Genomic DNA, 20,461 nt, shown 5'->3' with positions numbered 1-20,461 from the left:
ATGATGACCGCAGAGATGGGCTGGAGAAAAGCCGAGGCAGGAGATCCCGGCTGGGCGGGCAGCGGTGTCCCCGCGGCGACTGTCCCGGCCCCGCGAGCTGTGCGGGGCCAGGCAGGGCGGGCAGCGCTCGGCAGCGGTCGGTGCCTGCAGTGTCGGGAGGAGGCTGCGGGCGCCGCTGTTGACCGAGGAGGAGCGAGAGGAAGGCCGGAGCGGTGCAGGCAGCCCCGCCCGCTGCGGCCCGGCTCGCTCGCTCGCTGGCTGCTGGCTCGGCGGGCGGGCGGTGTGCGAGCGTCCCCGCGGTGCGGAGCCGTGCTGCAGCGAGGCGCAGGGGCCGGCGGCAGCGGCCGGGAGCGGCGACCCGAAGCCGGAGCCGGAGCTGGATCGTTGGTCGGAGGCGGTGGTGCGGCGGCGATGTGTGCGGCGGGGAGGCGGTGGGGCCGGCGGGAGCGAGCCGTGCTGTGGTGCGTGCTGGGGGCGGCGTGGGGGGCGGCGTGGGGGCAGCTGCGCTACTCGGTTGCCGAGGAGATGCCGAAGGGCTCGTTCGTGGGCGACGTGGCCAAGGACCTGCGGCTGGACCTGCCAGGGCTCGGCGACCGCGGCATCCGCGTTGTCTCCGAAGGTAGGACACAGTATTTCGCTCTGCATGAGAAGACGGGACATTTAGTGACGGCGGAGAGGATCGACAGAGAGCGGCTGTGCCGTCTGATGGAGAAATGCGTGCTGCGCTGTGAGCTGATAGTGGAGGGGGAAATGCAGGTTTACGGAATCGAAGTGGAGATCAGGGACATTAACGACAACGCCCCCAGCTTCCGAGAGGCAGAAACGGAGCTGAGAATGAGCGAGATGGCAGCCCCAGGATCGCGGTTTCCCCTGCCCGAGGCTCACGACCCGGACGTGGGACCGAATTCGGTGCAGAGCTACGAGCTGAGCGGCGACGAGCACTTCTCGCTGGCCGTGCGGGCGGGCCCCGGCGGGGACGAGCGTCCCGAGCTGGTGCTGGCGAAGGCGCTGGACCGGGAGGCGGCGGCATTTCACGAGCTGGTGCTGAGGGCGAGCGACGGCGGAGAGCCGGCACGGACGGGCACGGCGAGGCTCCGCGTGGCGGTGCTGGACGCGAACGACAACGCGCCCGTGTTCAGCCAGGCGGAGTACACGGTGCGTGTGGCGGAGGACGTGCCCGTGGGCTCCACCCTCGTCACCCTCACGGCTACCGACGCCGACGAGGGGCTTAACGGGGACGTGAAATACTCGTTGAAGAAAGCGTCAGACCTGGCACTGGAAATTTTCCATCTGGACTCAGAGACGGGAGCGATCACGCTGTTGCGGAGCCTGGACTTCGAGGAAGGTGACTCCTACGAACTGAAAGTGCAGGCAGAAGACGGAGGGGCTCTTTTCGACACAGCTAAAGTTGCGATCACCGTAACAGATGTGAACGACAACGTGCCCGAGATTTCGGTGCGGTCAGCGCTGAGCTCGATCTCTGAGGACGCCCCATCGGGGACGGTGGTGGCCCTGCTGCATGTGCAGGACAGGGACTCAGGGGCAAACGGAGAGGTGCGGTGCTCCCTAGACGGGGGTGTCCCGTTCCGGCTGCGGAGCTCGCAGGGCAGCTACTACAGCGTGGTGACGGCGAGGGAGCTGGACCGGGAGGAGGTGTCGGAGTACAACGTGACGGTGCGGGCTGTGGACGGCGGGTCGCCGGCGCTGTGGAGCAGCGCGGTGCTGGCGCTGCGGGTGCTGGACGTGAACGACAACGCGCCGGTGTTCGCGGAGGCGAGCTACAGCGCCCGGCTGGCAGAGAACAACGCGGCGGGCGCGCTGGTGCTGACGGTGCGGGCGTGGGACGCGGACTGGGGGCAGAACGCGCGCGTGCGGTACCGGCTGTGGGAGGGGCGTGTGCGGGGCGCGCCGCTGTCGTCGTACGTGTCGGTGCAGGCGGAGACGGGCGCGCTGTACGCGCTGCGCTCGTTCGACTACGAGGAGGTGCGCGAGGTGGGGCTGTGGGTGCGGGCGGAGGACGGCGGCGCGCCGGCGCTGAGCAGCAACGTGTCGGTGCGGCTGGTGATCGTGGACGAGAACGACAACGCGCCGCAGGTGCTGTACCCGCCGCCGGCGGCGGCGTCGTCGTCGTCGTCGGGCGCGGGCTGGGCGGGCGTGGAGCTGGCGCCGCGGTCGGCGGAGGCCGGGGCGCTGGTGGCCAAGGTGGTGGCGGTGGACGCGGACGCGGGGCAGAACGCGTGGCTGTCGTACGAGCTGGCGAAGGCGACGGAGCCGGGGCTGTTCCGCGTGGGGCTGCACAGCGGCGAGGTGCGCACGGCGCGCTCGCCGCTGGCCCGCGACGCGGCGCGGCAGAGCCTGGTGGTGGTGGTGAAGGACCACGGGCGGCCGGCGCTGTCGGCCACGGCCACGCTGACGGTGGTGCTGGGCGAGAGCGTGGCCGAGCTGCTGTCGGAGCTGGGCAGCGCGGCGGCGGCGGCGCCGGGCGAGCCGGCCGGCAGGCTGACGCGGTGGCTGGTGGTGGCCGTGGCGGCCGTGTCGTGCCTCTTCGTCGCCTTCCTGCTGCTGCTGCTGGCGCTGCGCCTGCGGCGCTGGCGGCGCTCGCAGCTGCTGGCGGCGGGCAGCGGCGCCTTGCGCGGCGTCCCGGCCTCGCACTTCGTGGGCATCGACGGCGTCCGCGCCTTCCTGCACTCCTACTCGCACGAGGTGTCGCTCACCGCCGACTCGCGCAAGAGCCAGCTCCGCTTGTCGGCCGCCAGCTGCTGCGACACGCTCCCGGCCCGGCCGCCGCCCGACGAGCCCGCGCCGCTGCTCGGGGAGGACCCTGCCGGCGCCCGCCGCGCCGACCCCGCCGCTGCCCCGGTGAGTTCCTCGCACCGCACTTGCTCCTCTGCTGCTTCTCCGCCCTTTCCCCCCGTGCTCTGCGTCCTGCGGAGGGAGGTTTAGTTCCAGGGAAGGCGAAGGTTCGTTGAGGAGCGCGCTGTGTGCTGGTGCCTCTTGCTGCGGGGAGGTGAACGTGGGACCGTTACTCAGCGTTACAGCTGGTGTGGGAGGCGGGCGAAGTGAGGCTGCTGTTGGCGTGAGTTTCTTTGGGGCGGGGCTTTGTGTTTTATCACGTTGTTACTGTGTTAACACGGTGTTCGCTGACCCAGTGTCTCCTGGAGGACCGCCCCTCTTTCACTTTGAGACCCTTGATGCTTTTTCTGTGCAGTGTTGTAATCAGGATGTGTGTAGTTGTCTTCATGTTAGTACAGAGATATAAAGGTATCTGTGTGAAGTCCGTGGGTTTTCCTAGTGCATGCTGAGGAGAAATGGTGTGGGTAACTGGCCCTTTCATGACAAGTGCTTGCAAGTTATGAGGGTGAAAGAACACCATGGAAGTCGCGAAGAGCTGGAGAGGAGAGTGTGTGACTGGCTGTTGTAGGACCCAATCAATATGGTTTGGTCCTTTCGCTGCTCAGTGTCCAGCTGTAATATCATGCAATGTGAGTTTCTTCTTCCCAAGTAAGTATGGCCTAATGTTACTCCAGCTGTATTGTGACCCTGGGAGATTCCTCCTCTGTTTTCTGCAGGTTGTCGTGTTGTATTTAACTAATAGCTTAATTCTGTAGTAATTATACATGCCATAAGGGGAGCTTTAGCAGGAGTCAATCGATTATTAATTCCCTACTCAATACCTGGATTATGTATCTTCTCTAAATGCCATAATTTGGAAGAGTCTGTTGTCATCCCTTTCCTTCTGCATGTGTTAACTTCTTATCTTGCTTGTTGTGATGAGCTAAAGGTGGGCCTTTGTCTGTGATAATGTGTGGAAGATCACAGCTGTCACATTTGTCAGACTGTCCGTGTCTGTATGTGGCTTCCATGTTTACTGCTATAAAGAGAATAACTTTTGTAGACATGTTTCTTTAAACTGTCACTGGAAGAAATGCTCTTGCTCTTCACATACACGTGGTGAGAAGTCAAAGATTATCCATGGCAAGGAGAATCTGTCTGTGGAGTTATTCTTTCGATGGCTTTGTGTTTTTATCACGTCGTTACTGTGTTAACACGCTGTTTGCTGACCCAGTGTCTCCTGGAGGACCGCTCCTCTTTTACTGAGACCCTTGATGTTTCTTCTGTGAAGTCTAGCTAGGAGACAATGTATCTTCATCTCAGTAGAGAGATGTAAAATATCTATGTGAAGTCCGTTGGTGGTCCTAGAACGCGCTGAAGAGAAATGGTCTGGGCAACTGGCTGTTTGATGACAAGTGCTTGTAAATTATTAGAGTCAAAGAACATCACGGAAGTTGAAGGGTTGGGGAGTCCTGGGATACGAGAGTATGTGAGAGACTGTTGTCTGTAGCATCCTGTGGTTTTATGACGCACCAGGTCATTATTTATTTTGTCCCCTGACATGTGTAATACCGGTTTTCCTGTCAGTATTAGGTGCTCTGAACGGATGAATTGCAGTATTAGCAAATGGAAGTTTCCCTTATTAGGAGGGTCAGAATCCTTCCCGATAGCAATTGTGCTTGAGTAAGATCAGAAAGAGAATGTTAATGGCTCAGTGTATAATTTAGCTGGTCATTGTTCCTACTCATCTCAGCCTTTCTATTTCTCCATAATAACGTGGGGAGTAACGGAATGTCTTTGCATTGGTCCATGCGGTGCAGAATGGGCCCTTGACGACGTCTGTCTGCCTGTTAGGAAGATGAAAGAGAATCATAAAAGTTGTGACTATTTGAGAAGTCTCTGTGTGGCTGCATGTGAAGCACTATTGGAGAGAACGGGAAATGTGTTTTGCTTCTTTCCCATCTTTTAAGGTTGACCTATTTAAAACGGAGCTGAATATGTCTTGACTTGAAATACATGCTATGGCAAGAGCTGTACGAGGGTGGGAGGGGAGAGATTCAAGGTGCGGGAGAGGGAGATTGCTCCTATGCAGATGTTCACTGACCCAGTCTTTTCTGGAAGACGGCTTCTCTTTTAACTTCAGAAGCTTGATGGTTTTTTTCTGAAGACATCCCTTCCTTCTTAGTACAGATCTGTGAAGACATCTGTGTGAAGTCCATGGAGTGATAGTGGTGCATGTTGAAAAGAAATGATCTGGGCAACTGGTCTTTTGATGATCTGTGCTTGAGAATCATGAGGGTAAAGAACATCATGGAAGTTGTGAAGGGTTGGAGAGTCCTGGGAGCTGTGTGTGAGAGACTATGGAAGGACCCAAGGGACGTGCTTTGCCCTTTTCCCTGCTCAGTGTCCTGCTGTAGTATCATGCAATGTGAGTTTCTTCTACCCAGGTAAGGTTGCCTAGAAGACATGTTATACCAGTTGTACTGGGAGCCCTGGGAGGTTCTTCCTGTGTGTTTGCAGGTTGTCATCAATTCTTAACTAACAGCTTAATTGTGTACATGTGACAAATGTCATAACGGGTGCTTTGGGAGGAGCAAACTGTGTATTCGTTAGGTACTAAATACCTGGATTATGTGCCTACTCTATATGCCGTTATCATGAAGAGGATGTTCTGATCCCATCCCTTCTGCAGCTGTTACTTTCTTGTCTTGCTCGTTGTAATGATCTGAAGGTGGGCATTTGTCTGTGATAATGTGTGGAAGATCACAACTGTTACATTTGTCTGACTGTCCCGGACGGGCCTTTCGTGTCTACTGCTGTAAAGAGAAAGACTTTCATAGATGTGTTTCCTTAAAATGTCACTGGAAGAAATGCTCTTGCTTGTCACATACACATGGTGAGAAGTCAACCGTTATCCACGGTAAAGGAGACGTTGTCTGTGCAACTTTTCTTTGGATGGAGTCTACCTGGAAATGATGAAGATGATTGACAACCATGCAATCTGTGAAGGATTTGAGGAGAGTCTTGGTGGTGCTGTGTGTGAGGAGGTAGTGGTGGAGACAAGGCACATTTTGTTAGCTCCCAGGGTTCATTGCTGCCCTTCTGAAAATGAGTGTGAAGGTGTCTTATTTTTGGATATCACACAGCTCAGATTCCAACCAGCCATGTTGGGGGTTCATCAGTTTGCTTTCCTATTGCTTGATGTAGTTGTGAATGGTAGTTCTTGAGCAGAGATGTACACTTTATGTTAAGATTTGAGCATCATGTATCTTCCAACTAGCCCATGGCTGAAGTAGGACGATGGTGTCTTTCAGTTGATACCTAAATGACAGTGTCTTTGTTGGAGCTGCATATTGCTTATACACTTGAGAACATTTTACATTTCTTTGAATAATGAGATGAGCAGAGAAATTTTTTGGCATGCATCCATGTTGTGATCCTTCTTCCCAGTACAGAGAGTCTGTGCCTGCAACTTTTCCTTCAAGAGTGTCTGTGTGCAAAGGCAGCTTTCCTGTTGTGTGATGTTTGGGCAGGGTGAAAAATTCTGTCAGTCCAGAGACAAGGCACGTGAAGAAGTTTGCTGTGGTATAACTTGAAATGTCTGAAAGATAGGAGTGAAGGTTCAGCTTGTCCTGGTTGTTATATGGGGCCCACAGTCACGGTTCCATGAATTTTCCCTATTCTATTGTCCAAAGAAATTGCATTGAGTTCCTGTGGCTGTTGTCTATGGTGTGAGCTCCTGCGTGAGCCTCCTGTGCTCTTTCTACCAACTAGATACTGTCCTTGTGTAGCTACTACAGCTGACATAATCTGAAATGTGAAGCTATGATCCCTTCACATCTGTAGGTTTGCCATTCTTGCCTTGATTGTTAACCAGGTCTAAAGCAGGGCCTCATTGTGGCTGGTAACACCTAAAATGCTGAAAGATCTCTTATAATTCTTGGGCTGGGGGAGCATATACCATGCATACCTTGAAGGTGTTCATCTGCCAAGACAAAGACTTTGATATACTTCTGTTTTCCTAAAATGTCGCTGAATGAGATGCTCTTTTGCTGGTGGCTGACATATGGCCAAAATATTGGATATTGTCTGTGGTGCCACTAAAGCCTGTGAATGCAGAGCAAGGAGGGTGAGAGGCTGGCTTTGAACTAGGAAACTAGATGGGTCGATGTGGTTTTGGCTGAGCAATGCTTTCATTTCATGCCTGGTGCCATTCGTGCTGGGATCCTGGTTTCTCTGTCCTGAAAGGCAATGGTAGTCCTCCAGCAACAAGGTATTTGTGTGATAAGTGTGTGTGTAGAATGAAGATGCACGGGTAGAACGGCTCATAATTCCTGTGTGAGATCTCCTTTATCCATCTGTATGTTCCTGGAACATTGGGGTGTAGAGTTTCTTCACAGTTGTAATCAGGCCTTTTGTTTCGTGGAAGGTTGTCATTCCTTTTCCCCATTTCTGGGTAACTGCTGTTGCATTTGAAACTGTGAGTGGTGTTTTGCAGCAAATACTTACTTTAGCCTCGTAAGAGAGAATTTTATGTGTGAGGAAAATGAAGCAGAAGCTAAAAAAGAACCTGTTGTAATTTGTCAGAAGACTTAGCTTGAGAAAGAGGCTCGGGATAAGGTCTTCACACTTATGGCTTCATATTGGTGGGAGATGAGCAGGCCACACAGGAGAAAAAAATTGCTGAGAGCTGATGAGTATTTCTTAAAATAACGGCCCTACTATGTAGTCCAGAGTAAGACTTTAGGGCTGCACTTGCAGCTTGGGATATGAATGACTTTCAGTTCCTCTCAGGGATGAATTTCAACACCCACAGTGAAGACTGAGACGTCCTCCAGGTGAGTTTCTCTGACAACACTTTGTCTTCTAATGCTTCCTTGCCTTGCTTATCTGATTTATGTTGTTGTTTTTCTTTACCTGGTCTACAATGTACGTGGGTTTACTTGTCATTATGATCAGACCTTCATTTAGCAATGCGTTGTGTGTTAGTGCCTCTTGCTCATGCTACAGCGGGTGTGAAAGGCAGGAGAGGTGAGGGGATCTTTGTGTTCTGTTGTTGTCAATGGGGAATAGATGTGAACATGACCTTAGTAGAAGTCACATCTCCGTGGAACAGTGTGTGTGATAAGAGAGGGGAGGAGATTCCCCCTAAGCCATTAGTTTGCTGACCCAGTCTCTTTGGATGACCACTCCTATAGAAGAACAGATGGTCATTTCCTTGCTTGTCGTAGTTAACACAGCCGTGTGTCTAATGGAGTACCATGCAAATGGAGTTACTTCTGCTCCAGAAGTTTGGCCTAAGGAATGTTATTCCACCGGATCTGCTCATTTCTGTTTGCTTCTGACTCTTGCCTTGCTGCTTGTCATGAGCTGCAGCCCGACCTCAGGATTTGCGCAAGGGAAGGGATGCCATGCAGTGGGACCTTGACAGGCTGGAGGACTGGTCCCATGCAAACCTCATAAAGTTCAACAAGGCCAAATGGGAGGTCCTTCACCTGGGGTGGGGCAATCCCCAGTATGAATACAGACTGCTGGACCGAGAGCAGCCTTGTTAAGAAGGACTTGAGGGTACTGGTGGGTGACAAATGGCACATGAGGTGGCAATGTTCAGCTCTAGGGTGCACAGTTCGGAAAAGACATGGACCTCTTGGAGTAGGTCCAGAGAAGGACTATGGAAATGGTCAAAGGGCTGGAACATCTCTGCTACAAGAAGGGCTAAGAGAGTTGAGGTTCTTCAACCTAGAGAGGAGGAGGCTCTGGGAGACCTTATTGTGCCTTTTCATTATATAAATGGAGCATAAAAGAAAGACAGAGAAAGACTTTTTACCAGGGCCTGTCGTGACAGGACAAGGGGTCACAGTTTTAAAGTGAATTAGGGTAGATTTCAATTGGACATAAGGAAGAAAGGTTTTATGATGAGGGTGGTGAGACACTGGAAGCAGTTAACCACAGAAGTTGTGGATGTGGCATCATTGGAAGTGTTCAAGGTCAGGTTGGCCAGGGCTTTGAGCACTGTGATCTTTTCAAGGATGTCCCTGTCCATGGCAGAGTGGTGGGCTAGATGATCTGTAAAAATCCCTTCCAACCCAAACCATTCTACGGTTCCATGAAAAGACATGACGTAGCTTTGCAGTTTCCCATTGTCAGCCCCTCAAGTATGGCGATGGAAACGAAGAAACTTTTGTGAATCAGAAACAAAATATTAAAGGTTATTCTGCTGTCTTAGCATCGAGCTATACACATTGCCTTTAGGGTGACCTATTTCTCAGTGTAATTGTTCTCCTCCCTAGAAAAAAAATTAAGAACAGGGCAAACGACAGAGACTTACATGAGCAAAAGGAAGAAATGCAGGGAAGATGGAAACCTTTTGCAGGTCGAGCATGAAATGAATTACATAATTTTTGCTTTGTTTTGTTTCTAATTACTTATTGATTAATCAAGCATTAGTATTTTCTTCTTGATACTCGTTGCAGGTAAGGAAAGCAGCATTGAAAAGAATCTTCCGCAGCTCTAAAATTGTGTAGTGCTTTGTAGTCCCCTCTTGATTTCACTAAGGACAGCTGAGTGCCTTTATTGCTCTGCTGTGCATATTTCATTCAGATGCTCATTGCGACTCAAGGAGGTGACCTAAAAGTACCTGACAGCGTGTCTCAGTTTTAAACGCCTTTGGCGTTCTGTTCCCTGATTCTAATAAAAGCGAGACTGCCCCAAGCTGGGTGCAGTCACTGAACCCCGGTGACAAGCCCGGGTCCCCGTGAGCGCGGCCATCGGGCGGCTGCGGTGGCGTCGCGGCGCCTCCGGGTGCCGCTGTTGGCCGCCGCGCACCGGCGCTGGAGCCGCAGCCGGAGCCGCCGCAGCGTCCTGCCCCCGCAGGCTGCTCGCTCGGCCGGCGCCGGGCAGAGCGGCAGCGGCCCGGGCAGCAGAGGCGAGAGGCGGCGCGGGGAGCAGCGGCGAGAGGCGGCGCCGAGCTCGCTGCCGTGCGGGGGCCCCTGCGCTCGCTGCGGAGAGCGGCTGGAGGACGGAGGGCAGCGGCAGGAGCGAGGAGCGCGGCGAGCGCTGGCGAGAATGGCGAGCAGGCAGGGGCAGGGGCGGCGGCAAGCGGGCGGGCGAGTGCTGCTGCCCGCTTTGCTGCTGGGCTTGTGGTGCGGGGCGGCGGGCGAGCGGCTCCGCTACGCCATCCCCGAGGAGCTGGGCAGAGGCTCGCTGGTGGGGCCGCTGGCGCGGGACCTGGGGCTGAGCCCGGCCGAGCTGCCGGCACGCAAGCTGCGGCTCAGCGCGGAGAAGCCCTACTTCGGCGTGAGCGGGGAGAGCGGGGAGCTGTACGTGAGCGAGAGGCTGGACCGGGAGGAGCTGTGCGGCGAGTCGGCGTCCTGCTCCGTCAGCTTCGAGGCGCTGGTGCAGAACCCGCTCAACGTTTTCTACGTCGAGGTGGCCATCCAGGACGTCAACGACAACTCCCCGACCTTCAGCAAGGCTGCTCTGGACCTCGAGATCACAGAGCTGACGCTTCCCGGTGCTCGTTTTCCGCTAGAGATGGCCCGAGACGCGGACGTGGGTAGCAACTCGCTGCTGACTTACCAGCTCACTACCAACCCGACCTTCGCTCTGGCCGTGAAGGAGAGTCCAGATGGAAGCAAGCAGCCGGAATTAGTGCTGGAGAGAGCGTTGGACCGGGAGAAGCAGAGCTCCTTTGAGCTGGTGCTGACGGCGGTGGATGGCGGGGACCCCGTGAGGTCCGGGAGTGTCCAGATTCGTGTCAACGTGTCGGACGCCAACGACAACGCGCCCGTGTTCAGCAAAAGCGTGTACGAGGCGCGAGTGCGGGAGAATGTGCCGGCGGCGTCGCTGGTGCTGCGGGTGCGGGCCACGGATGCGGACGCGGGCTCCAACGGGCGGGTGTGCTACTCGTTCGGCAACGTCCCGGACGGCGTCCGCGCGTTGTTCAGCGTCGACAGCGACAGCGGCGAGGTGAGGACGGCGGGGCCGCTCGATTTCGAGGAGAAGAGCAAATACAGCTTCAGCCTGGAGGCGACGGATGGTGGCGGGCTCACGACGCACTGCAAGGTGCAGATAGACATCAGCGACGAGAATGACAACGCTCCCGAAATCACCGTGTTGTCGGTGTCCAGCCTGGTGCCCGAGGACGCGCCGGTCGGCACGGTGGTGGCCGTGGTGAAAGTGCGGGACCGGGACTCCGGGGAGAACGGTCAGGTGTCGTGCGAGCTGTCGGGCGAGGCGCCGCTGTCGCTCGTGGCGTCGCTGGGCGGGTCGTACAAGGTGGTGACGGCGAGCGAGCTGGACCGTGAGCAGGCGGCCGAGCACCGGGTGACGGTGGTGGCCAGGGACCGGGGCAGCCCGTCGCTGTCGAGCCACGCGGAGCTGGTGCTGGAGGTGTCGGACGTGAACGACAACGCGCCGGTGTTCGAGGAGGCCGAGTACAGCGCGTACGTGGCGGAGAACAACGCGGCGGGCGCGGCGGTGGTGCGCGTGCTCGCGCGGGACGCGGACGCGGGCGCCAACGGGCGCGTGAGCTACTGGGTGGCGGGCGGCAGCGCGGGCGCGGCGCCGTACGTGTCGGTGGAGGCGCGGAGCGGCGCGGTGTACGCGCAGCGCTCGTTCGACTACGAGCAGTGCCGCGAGTTCGCGGTGCCGGTGCGGGCGCAGGACGGCGGGGCGCCGGCGCGGAGCTCGACGGCGACGGTGCGCGTGTTCGTGCTGGACCGCAACGACAACGCGCCGCGGGTGCTGTGGCCGGCGGCGGGCGCGGGAGCGGCTGTGGCGCCGTTCGAGGTGGTGCCGCGGTCGGCCGAGGCCGGGTACGTGGTGGCCAAGGTGGTGGCGGTGGACGCGGACGCGGGGCGCAACGCGTGGCTGTCGTACGAGCTGGTGCAGGCGGCGGAGCCGGCGCTGTTCCGCGTGGGGCTGCACAGCGGCGAGGTGCGCACGGCGCGGGCCGTGTCGGAGCGGGACGCGGCCAAGCAGCGGCTGGTGGCCGTGGTGCGGGACCACGGGCAGCCGGCGCTGTCGGCCACGGCCACGCTGCACGTGGTGCTGGGCGAGAGCGTGCAGGAGGCGCTGCCGGAGCTGGGCGAGCGGGCGGCGGGCGGCGAGGCGGCGGCGGAGCTGCAGTTGTACCTGGTGCTGGCGCTGGCGCTGCTCTCCGCCCTGTTCCTGCTCAGCGTGGCGCTGGCCGTGCTGGCGCGGCTGCGCCGGGCCGGGCCGCCCGCCGTCCTGCGCTGCCTGGGCGCGCAGCGCTTCTCCGTGCCCGGCGCCGCCTTCCCGGCCGACTTCTGCGAGGGCACCTTGCCCTACTCCTACAACCTGTGCGTGGCGCCGGGCCGCGCCGTGGCCGAGGCCGCTTGGCTGCCGCCGCCGCTGCCCAGCGTGTCGGCGGAGGAGCTCGTCGGCGGGGAGCCGTGCGGGAAGCGGAGCCCGAGCAGCAGCGCCGGCGCGGGAGAGCCGCCCGCGGACCGCGACGCCCCGCAGGTCTGTAAGCCCGCGCACCCCTTGTCTCTCAGCCTTTCCTAACCTCACGCCGAGGGTAGTGGGCTCTGGTTCTTCATTTCTCTGCTTTCGCTCTTAGTTTCTCTGTTTCCACGAACGAATGAAAGAATCCTGCCCTGCTGCTTTGTTGGCACCCGGCAGTGAGACCCGTCACTTCCAGCCTCATCAGCTGTCCCATGTTTCACATGTCACATTTTCTACTCAGAGCAGACAGTTAGTGGCTGCAACTCTTCGTTCATCACACCCTCAGATTTCGTTAAAGCATTTACTAAAACTTGGTTTTCTAAAATGTTATGAGTTCCTAATCGTGAAGGAGGATCCCTACTGTGTAAAACGTAATCCGGTGATTCTACACGACGGAGTTAGTCACATGTGATTGAGGATTTGTTTTTGAGATTTTTCCTTCGTGATCTCATTTTGCTGAAGTGATGTACTTGCACCTTGTTTCTCCATGAAAGAGGGAGATACTGATTGCTCCTCTCTAATGAATGTTCCTCCCCCCCCGCCGAGTGCCCTCCAATATTTTGGTGAAAGGCGTTGCAGAAATGGCAGCATTAGTAGGACGGGTTAATTTTGTCTAAGCATGATTTCTTTGTTTTCTTCCTGCAGTTATTTCTCATTTTTTCGTTCCATCCTGGGTGGTTGTTCCCTCCTGTTTAGCTTTTGTCATGTGTCTTTTCAACAGAGGCGTAGGATGGGATCTAAAGCAGAAAACAGTGTTTTATTTTTCTGAACCTGTCTTCTTTTTCTATCTCTTTTCCCACAAAATTTGTACTTTCTCCTGGTTGATACCATTCAACGCTAAGGGTTTGCTATATGCTGGTTTACTTTTGTAATGGATCCCCGAACTTCTGAGAGTGGTTGTGCATCGCTGCCTGCTGCTGAGTTCCTTTAGCACAGCCCGTACTGTGTCCTCAGTGTAAGCACGGCCCGTACCGTGTCAGGGTATAATGAGAAATTGCGACGTGGTGGTTGGAGAAGGGGGAGAAATGGAGGCTGGTTCAGAGCAGCCTCCGATGTGCAGGTGAGAAGTAAAGAGGTCGAGAGGGAAGGGTCTTCCCTGGGGAGGACTCCTTTGGAGGGGGGAACTTCATGGCTGCCTTGTGGTATTGGGCGGAGTTTGGGACTTAATGTGGCTGGTGGCGTTCCAGTGTGATGCTGTATTGGGGTGCAGAAAGGGTGAGGGAAAAGTCATTCCAGCAGGACTGATTCAAAAGCTGTGCAATTAGTGATAGAGATTGTGCTTTTGGACTAAGAGAATAAAACTCGTAATATTTTACACGGCATATTTAGAGACCGTTTTATCTATATTAGATCACCTTTACCAAAACAAAAAAAGTATTTCTCGTGCTGTAGAAATGACACAAAACGGGAGGCGTGTTATTTATTTCCGATCATCATCGCCTCCAGGATGACCGCAGAGATGGGCTGGAGAAAAGCGAAGGCAGGAGATCCCGGCTGGGCGGGCAGCGGTGCCCCGGCGGCGCCTGTCCCGTCCCCGCGAGCTGTGCGGGGCCAGGCAGGGCGGGCAGCGCTCGGCAGCGGTCGGTGCCTGCAGTGCCGGGAGGAGGCTGCGGGCGCCGCTGTTGACCGAGGAGGAGCGAGAGGAAGGCCGGAGCGGTGCAGGCAGCCCCGCCCGCTGCGGCCCGGCTCGCTCGCTCGCTGGCTGCTGGCTCGGCGAGCGGGCGGTGTGCGAGCGTCCCCGCGGTGCGGAGCCGTGCTGCGGCGAGGCGGAGGGGCCGGCGGCAGCCGCCGGGAGCGGCGACCCGAAGCCGGAGCCGGAGCTGGATCGTTGGTCGGAGGCGGTGGTGCCGGCTGTGGTGCGGTGGCGATGTGTGCGGCGGGGAGGCGGTGGGGCCGGCGGGAGCGAGCCGTGCTGTGGTGCGTGCTGGGGGCGGCGTGGGGGGCGGCGTGGGGGCAGCTGCGCTACTCGGTTCCCGAGGAGATGCCGAAGGGCTCGTTCGTGGGCGACGTGGCCAAGGACCTCCGGCTGGACCTGCCGGCGCTCCGGGATCGCGGTCTCAGCATCTTGGACAAAGGTAGGACGCAGTATTTCGCTCTGCACGGCAAGACGGGACATTTAGTGACGGCGGAGAGGATCGACAGAGAGCGGCTGTGCGAGAGTGTGCAGCAATGCGTGCTGCGCTGTGAGCTGATAGTGGAGGGGGAAATGCAGGTTTACGGAATCGAAGTGGAAATCAGGGACATTAACGACAACGCTCCCAGCTTCAAGGATGTTGAGCTGGAGGAGAGAATAAGCGAGATGGCAGCCCCGGGATCGCGGTTTCCCCTGCCCGAGGCTCACGACCCGGACTCGGGACAGAATTCGGTGCAGAGCTACGAGCTGAGCGGCGACGAGCACTTCTCGCTGGCCGTGCGGGCGGGCCCCGGCGGGGACGAGCGTCCCGAGCTGGTGCTGGCGAAGGCGCTGGACCGGGAGTCGGCGGCGTTTCACGAGCTGGTGCTGAGGGCGAGCGACGGCGGAGAGCCGGCACGGACGGGCACGGCGCGGCTCCGCGTGGCGGTGCTGGACGCGAACGACAACGCGCCCGTGTTCAGCCAGGCGGAGTACACGGTGCGTGTGGCGGAGGACGTGCCCGTGGGCTCCACCCTCGTCACCCTCACGGCCACCGACACCGACGAGGGGATGTACGGGCAGGTGAAATACTTCTTGAAGAAAATCACAGAGAAAGCCTCGCAGATTTTCCTTCTGGACTCAGAGACGGGAGCGATCACTCTGTTGCGGAGCCTGGACTTCGAGGAAGGCGACTCGTACGAACTGGTGGTGCAGACACGGGACGGAGGAGAGCTTTTCGACACGGCGAAAGTTGTGGTCACCGTAATAGACGTCAATGACAATGCGCCCGACATGACAGTATCGTCGGCACTGAGTGCGATCTCTGAGGACGCCCCATCGGGGACGGTGGTGGCCCTGCTACACGTGCAGGACCGGGACTCGGGGCCGAACGGAGAGGTGCGGTGCAGCATCCCCGAGAGCCTCCCGTTCCGGCTGGAGAAGTCCTTTGAGGACTACTACCGCGTGGTGACGGCGCGTGAGCTGGACCGGGAGGAGGTGTCGGAGTACAACGTGACGGTGAGGGCGGTGGACAGCGGGTCTCCGCCGCTGTGGAGCAGCGCGGTGCTGGCGCTGCGGGTGCTGGACGTGAACGACAACGCGCCGGTGTTCGCGGAGGCGAGCTACAGCGCCCGGCTGGCCGAGAACAACGCGGCGGGCGCGCTGGTGCTGACGGTGCGGGCGTGGGACGCGGACTGGGGGCAGAACGCGCGCGTGCGGTACCGGCTGTGGGAGGGGCGTGTGCGGGGCGCGCCGCTGTCGTCGTACGTGTCGGTGCAGGCGGAGACGGGCGCGCTGTACGCGCTGCGCTCGTTCGACTACGAGGAGGTGCGCGAGGTGGGGCTGTGGGTGCGGGCGGAGGACGGCGGCGCGCCGGCGCTGAGCAGCAACGTGTCGGTGCGGCTGGTGATCGTGGACGAGAACGACAACGCGCCGCAGGTGCTGTACCCGCCGCCGGCGGCGGCGGTGTCGTCGTCGGGCGCGGGGTGGGCGGGCGTGGAGCTGGCGCCGCGGTCGGCGGAGGCCGGGGCGCTGGTGGCCAAGGTGGTGGCGGTGGACGCGGACGCGGGGCAGAACGCGTGGCTGTCGTACGAGCTGGCGAAGGCGACGGAGCCGGGGCTGTTCCGCGTGGGGCTGCACAGCGGCGAGGTGCGCACGGCGCGCTCGCCGCTGGCCCGCGACGCGGCGCGGCAGAGCCTGGTGGTGGTGGTGAAGGACCACGGGCGGCCGGCGCTGTCGGCCACGGCCACGCTGACGGTGGTGCTGGGCGAGAGCGTGGCCGAGCTGCTGTCGGAGCTGGGCAGCGCGGCGGCGGCGGCGCCGGGCGAGCCGGCCGGCAGGCTGACGCGGTGGCTGGTGGTGGCCGTGGCGGCCGTGTCCTGCCTCTTCGTCGCCTTCGTGCTGCTGCTGCTGGCGCTGCGCCTGCGGCGCTGGCGGCGCTCGCAGCTGCTGGCGGCGGGCAGCGGCGCCTTGCGCGGCGTCCCGGCCTCGCACTTCGTGGGCATCGACGGCGTCCGCGCCTTCCTGCACTCCTACTCGCACGAGGTGTCGCTCACCGCCGACTCGCGCAAGAGCCAGCTCCGCTTGTCGGCCGCCAGCTGCTGCGACACGCTCCCGGCCCGGCCGCCGCCCGACGAGCCCGCGCCGCTGCTCGGGAACGACCCTGCCGGCGCCCGCCGCGCCGACCCCGACGCTGCCCCGGTGAGTTCCTCGCACCGCACTTGCTCCTCTGCTGCTTCTCCGCCCTTTCCCCCCGTGCTCTGCGTCCTGCGGAGGGAGGGTTAGTTCCAGGGAAGGGGAAGGTTCGTTGAGGAGCGCGCTGTGTGCTGGTGCCTCTTGCTGCGGGGAGGTGAACGTGGGACCGTTACTCAGCGTTACAGTTGATGTGGGAGGCGGGCGAAGTGAGGCTGCTGTCGGCGTAAGTTTCGTTAGAGCGGGGCTTTGTGTGTTAACACAAGCTTTGTTAACGCGCTTTTCGCTGACCCAGTGTCTCCTGGAGGACCGCCCCTATTTCACTTTGAGACCGTTGATGTTTTTTCTGTCAAGTGTAGTTAGCACACAATGTATCTTCATCTTAGTACAGAGATGTAAAGGTATCTATGTGAAGTCCGTGGCTGTTCCTAGTGCATGCTGAAGAGAAATGGTGTGGGTAACTGGCCCTTTCATGACAAGTGCTTGCAAGTTATGAGGGTGAAAGAACACCATAGAAGTCGAAAATAGCTGGAGAGGAGAATGTGTGACTGGCTGTTGTAGGACCCAGGCAATGTGGTTTGGTCCTTTCCCTGCTCAGTGTCCAGCTGTAATATCATGCAATGTAAGCTTCTTCTTCCCAAGTAAGTGTGGCCTGATGTTACTCCAGCTGTATTGGGACCCTGGGAGATTCCTCCTCTGTTTTCTGCAGGTTGTTGTGTTGTATTTAACTAATAGCTTAATTCTGTAGTAATTATACATGCCATAATGGGAGCTTTAGCAGGAGTCAATCGATTATTAATTCCCTACTCAATACCTGGATTATGTATCTTCTCTAAATGCCATAATTTGGAAGAGTCTGTTGTCATCCCTTTCTTTCTGCATGTGTTAACTTCTTATCTTGCTTGTTGTGATGAGCTAAAGGTGGGCCTTTGTCTCTGATAATGTGTGGAAGATCACAGCTGTCACATTTGTCTGTCTGTCCCGTATGTGTCTTCCATGTTTACCGCTGTAAAGAGAATAACTTTCATAGACCTGTTTCTTTAAAATGTTACTGGAAGAAATGCTCTTGCTCTTCACATACACGTGGTGAGAAGTCAAAGATTATCCATGGCAAGGAGAATCTGTCTGTGGAGTCTTTCTTTCGATGGAGTTTGTCTGCAAATGATGAAGATGAATGGCAACCATGCAGTCTGTGAAGGTTTGAGGAGAGTCTTGGCAGTGCTGTTTGTGTGAGGAGGTAGTGGTGGAGACATGGCATGTGTTTTGTCGATTCCCAGGGTTTATTGATGGCCTTCTGAAAATGAATCTGAAGCTATCTTATTTATGGCTGTCACCTTGCTTGATCTCCAGCCGGCCAAGTTGTGGGTTCATCAGTTTGCTTTCCTAGTGCATGCTGCTCCCTGTGAACAGTACTTAAATTCGTGCCTTGTGTGATGTCGTGCTGAGGTAAAGGTGGGCCTCTGTGTGTCTGAGAATGTGTCTGAGAATATCACTGGAAGAAATGCTCTTTCTTGTCACATACGCATGGAGAGAAGTCGGTGCAAGCTCAGCAAGAGACTGGCTTTGAAGGAAGAAAAGAGGGGGTTGTATGCTCCATCAGGCTGGGCGGTGCTTTCATAGCATGCCTAGTGCCAAGGCCGATGCCACTTCCACCAAGCGCCCTTTTCCCACACCCTGAAAGGGGATAACAATCCTCTGATGAATTTATCTGCAAGTAATAGCCATGGAAGTGCAAACAGGACTCCGGGGGGCTATTTCAAGTAATTGCTTTGTGAAACGTCGTTATTCCATCTATAAATCCTTGTAAGACTGTGATGTAGACTTTCATCCTGGTTGAATTAAGCTTTTCCCAGCCTTGACCAACCTACAAATGTTATTAATGGCTCTTGCTCATATGAAGTAACTGCTGGTGCTTTGTTGGAGCCGCCCGCGGACCCCGACGCCCCGCAGGTCTCTAAGCCCGCTCACTCCTTGTCTCTCAGCCTTTCCTAACCTCATGCTGGCGGTAGTGGGCTCTTGCTCTCAGTTTGTCTGCTTTGGCGGCTAGTACCGAGCTATGTTTCCACGAAGGAATGAAATAATCCTGTACCGCTGCTTCGCTGGCAGCAGGGAGCGCGAAGTGTCCCCGGCTCTTCCAGCCTCATCAGTGTCACACGTGTAGGCTCAGTGGGGAGGTTCTTGCCATTCAACTTGTGCTGGATAAAAGGGTACAGGTGTGGTGAAGCTCTGACTGGCGATTTGTGTTTGTTCCTTTTCTACTCGGAGCAGGCAGTTAGCGACTGCAACTCTTCGTTCATCACACGTTGAGTTTCAGCTGAAGAATTTTGTCTGCGTAACTTGTGTTGTCTGAAATGTTATGAGTTCCTGACGGTGAAGGCGGATCCTTACAGCGTAAAACGAGATCCCGTGATTCTACACGACAGAGTCGGTTAAATGTGAATGACGCTTTGTTTTGAGATTTTTCCTTCCTGTTCTCATTTTGCCGAAGCGATGTACTTGCATCTGCGTGACAGCTGAACAAAAATTCGTTGGTTAATGCTGTTTTGGTGTTGGACTCCCAAAGAAAACGTGTGTCTCCATGAATGAGGAAGTTACAGATTGTTTCTCCTTAATGACTGTTCCTTCCCTCCCATACTTTGGTGGAAGGCAGCAGCAGAAGTCGCAGTGTTAGTGGGATGGGTTAATTTGGTCCGAACGTGATGTATTAGTTTTCTCTGTACTGTTATTTCTGGTTTTTTTGTTCCATTATCGGTGATAGTTCCCTCTTGTTTAGCGTTCATCATGTGTCTTTTCTACAGAGGCGTAGCATGGGATGTAAAACAGAAAATAGTGTTTTGTTTTTCTGAAACTGTCTTCTTTTTCTATCCCTTTTCCCCAAAAATTTATACTTCGTCCTGGTTGAGCGCGTTTAACACTAAGGGTTTGCTATATGCTGTTTTATTTTTGTGATGGATCCCCGAACAGGGAGTGCATGTGCATCGCTGCCTGCTGCTGAGTTCCGCTAGAACGGAGCGCTGAGTCCTCAGTGTAAGCACGGCCCGTACCGGGTCAGGGTATAATGAGAATTCCGAAGTGGTGTTTGGAGAAGGGGGAGAAATGGAGGCTGATTGAGAGCAGCCTCCGATGTGCAAGTGAGAAATAAAAAGGTAGAGGGAAGGGTCTTCCCTGAGGAGGACTCCTTTGGAGGGGGGATGTTCATTGCTGCCTTGTGCTATTGGGCGGAGTTTGGGACTTAATGTGGCTGGTGGCGTTCCAGTGTGATGCTGTATCGGTCTGCAGAAAGGGTGAGGGAAAAGTCATTCCAGCAGGATAGGTAAAAAAGCTGTGCAATTAGTGATGGAGATTGTGCTTTTGCACTAAGAAAATAAGACTCGTAATATTCTACACGGCATATTTAGAGACCATTTTATCTATATTAGGTCACCATTACAAAACAAAATTTCCCGTGCTGTAGAAATGACACAACACGGGAGGCGTGTTATTTATTTCCGATCATCATCGCCTCCAGGATGACCGAAGAGATGGGCTGGAGAAAAGCCAAGGCAGGAGATCCCGGCTGGGCGGGCAGCGGTGTCCCGGCGGCGCCTGTCCCGTCCCCGCGAGCTGTGCGGGGCCAGGCAGGGCGGGCAGCGCTCGGCAGCGGTCGGTGCCTGCAGTGCCGGGAGGAGGCTGCGGGCGCCGCTGTTGACCGAGGAGGAGCGAGAGGAAGGCCGGAGCGGTGCAGGCAGCCCCGCCCGCTGCGGCCCGGCTCGCTCGCTCGCTGGCTGCTGGCTCGGCGGGCGGGCGGTGTGCGAGCGTCCCCGCGGTGCGGAGCCGTGCTGCAGCGAGGCGGAGGGGCCGGCGGCAGCGGCCGGGAGC

General features: G+C 57.0%; 2 protein-coding genes across 2 annotated transcripts; both read left to right on the top strand.

Moving 5' to 3' along the window:
• On the top strand, positions 1–2,943 carry LOC137672728 (protocadherin gamma-A5-like). Its single transcript, XM_068417127.1, has one exon. The coding sequence runs from the start codon at positions 1–3 to the stop codon at positions 2,941–2,943; it is 2,943 nt and encodes a 980-aa protein (XP_068273228.1).
• Positions 2,944–8,349: 5,406 nt separating this feature from the next.
• On the top strand, positions 8,350–16,696 carry LOC137672727 (uncharacterized). The gene is made up of 4 exons (XM_068417126.1): positions 8,350–8,400; positions 9,592–12,318; positions 13,281–13,360; positions 13,747–16,696. The coding sequence occupies exons 1-4, from the start codon at positions 8,350–8,352 to the stop codon at positions 16,694–16,696; spliced, it is 5,808 nt and encodes a 1,935-aa protein (XP_068273227.1).
• Positions 16,697–20,461: the final 3,765 nt, after the last annotated feature.

The sequence above is a fragment of the Nyctibius grandis genome, chromosome 22, assembly GCF_013368605.1.
Source record: "Nyctibius grandis isolate bNycGra1 chromosome 22, bNycGra1.pri, whole genome shotgun sequence".
NCBI classification, from domain to species: Eukaryota; Metazoa; Chordata; class Aves; order Nyctibiiformes; family Nyctibiidae; genus Nyctibius; species Nyctibius grandis.
This window is presented reverse-complemented; position numbering and strand designations above follow the sequence as displayed.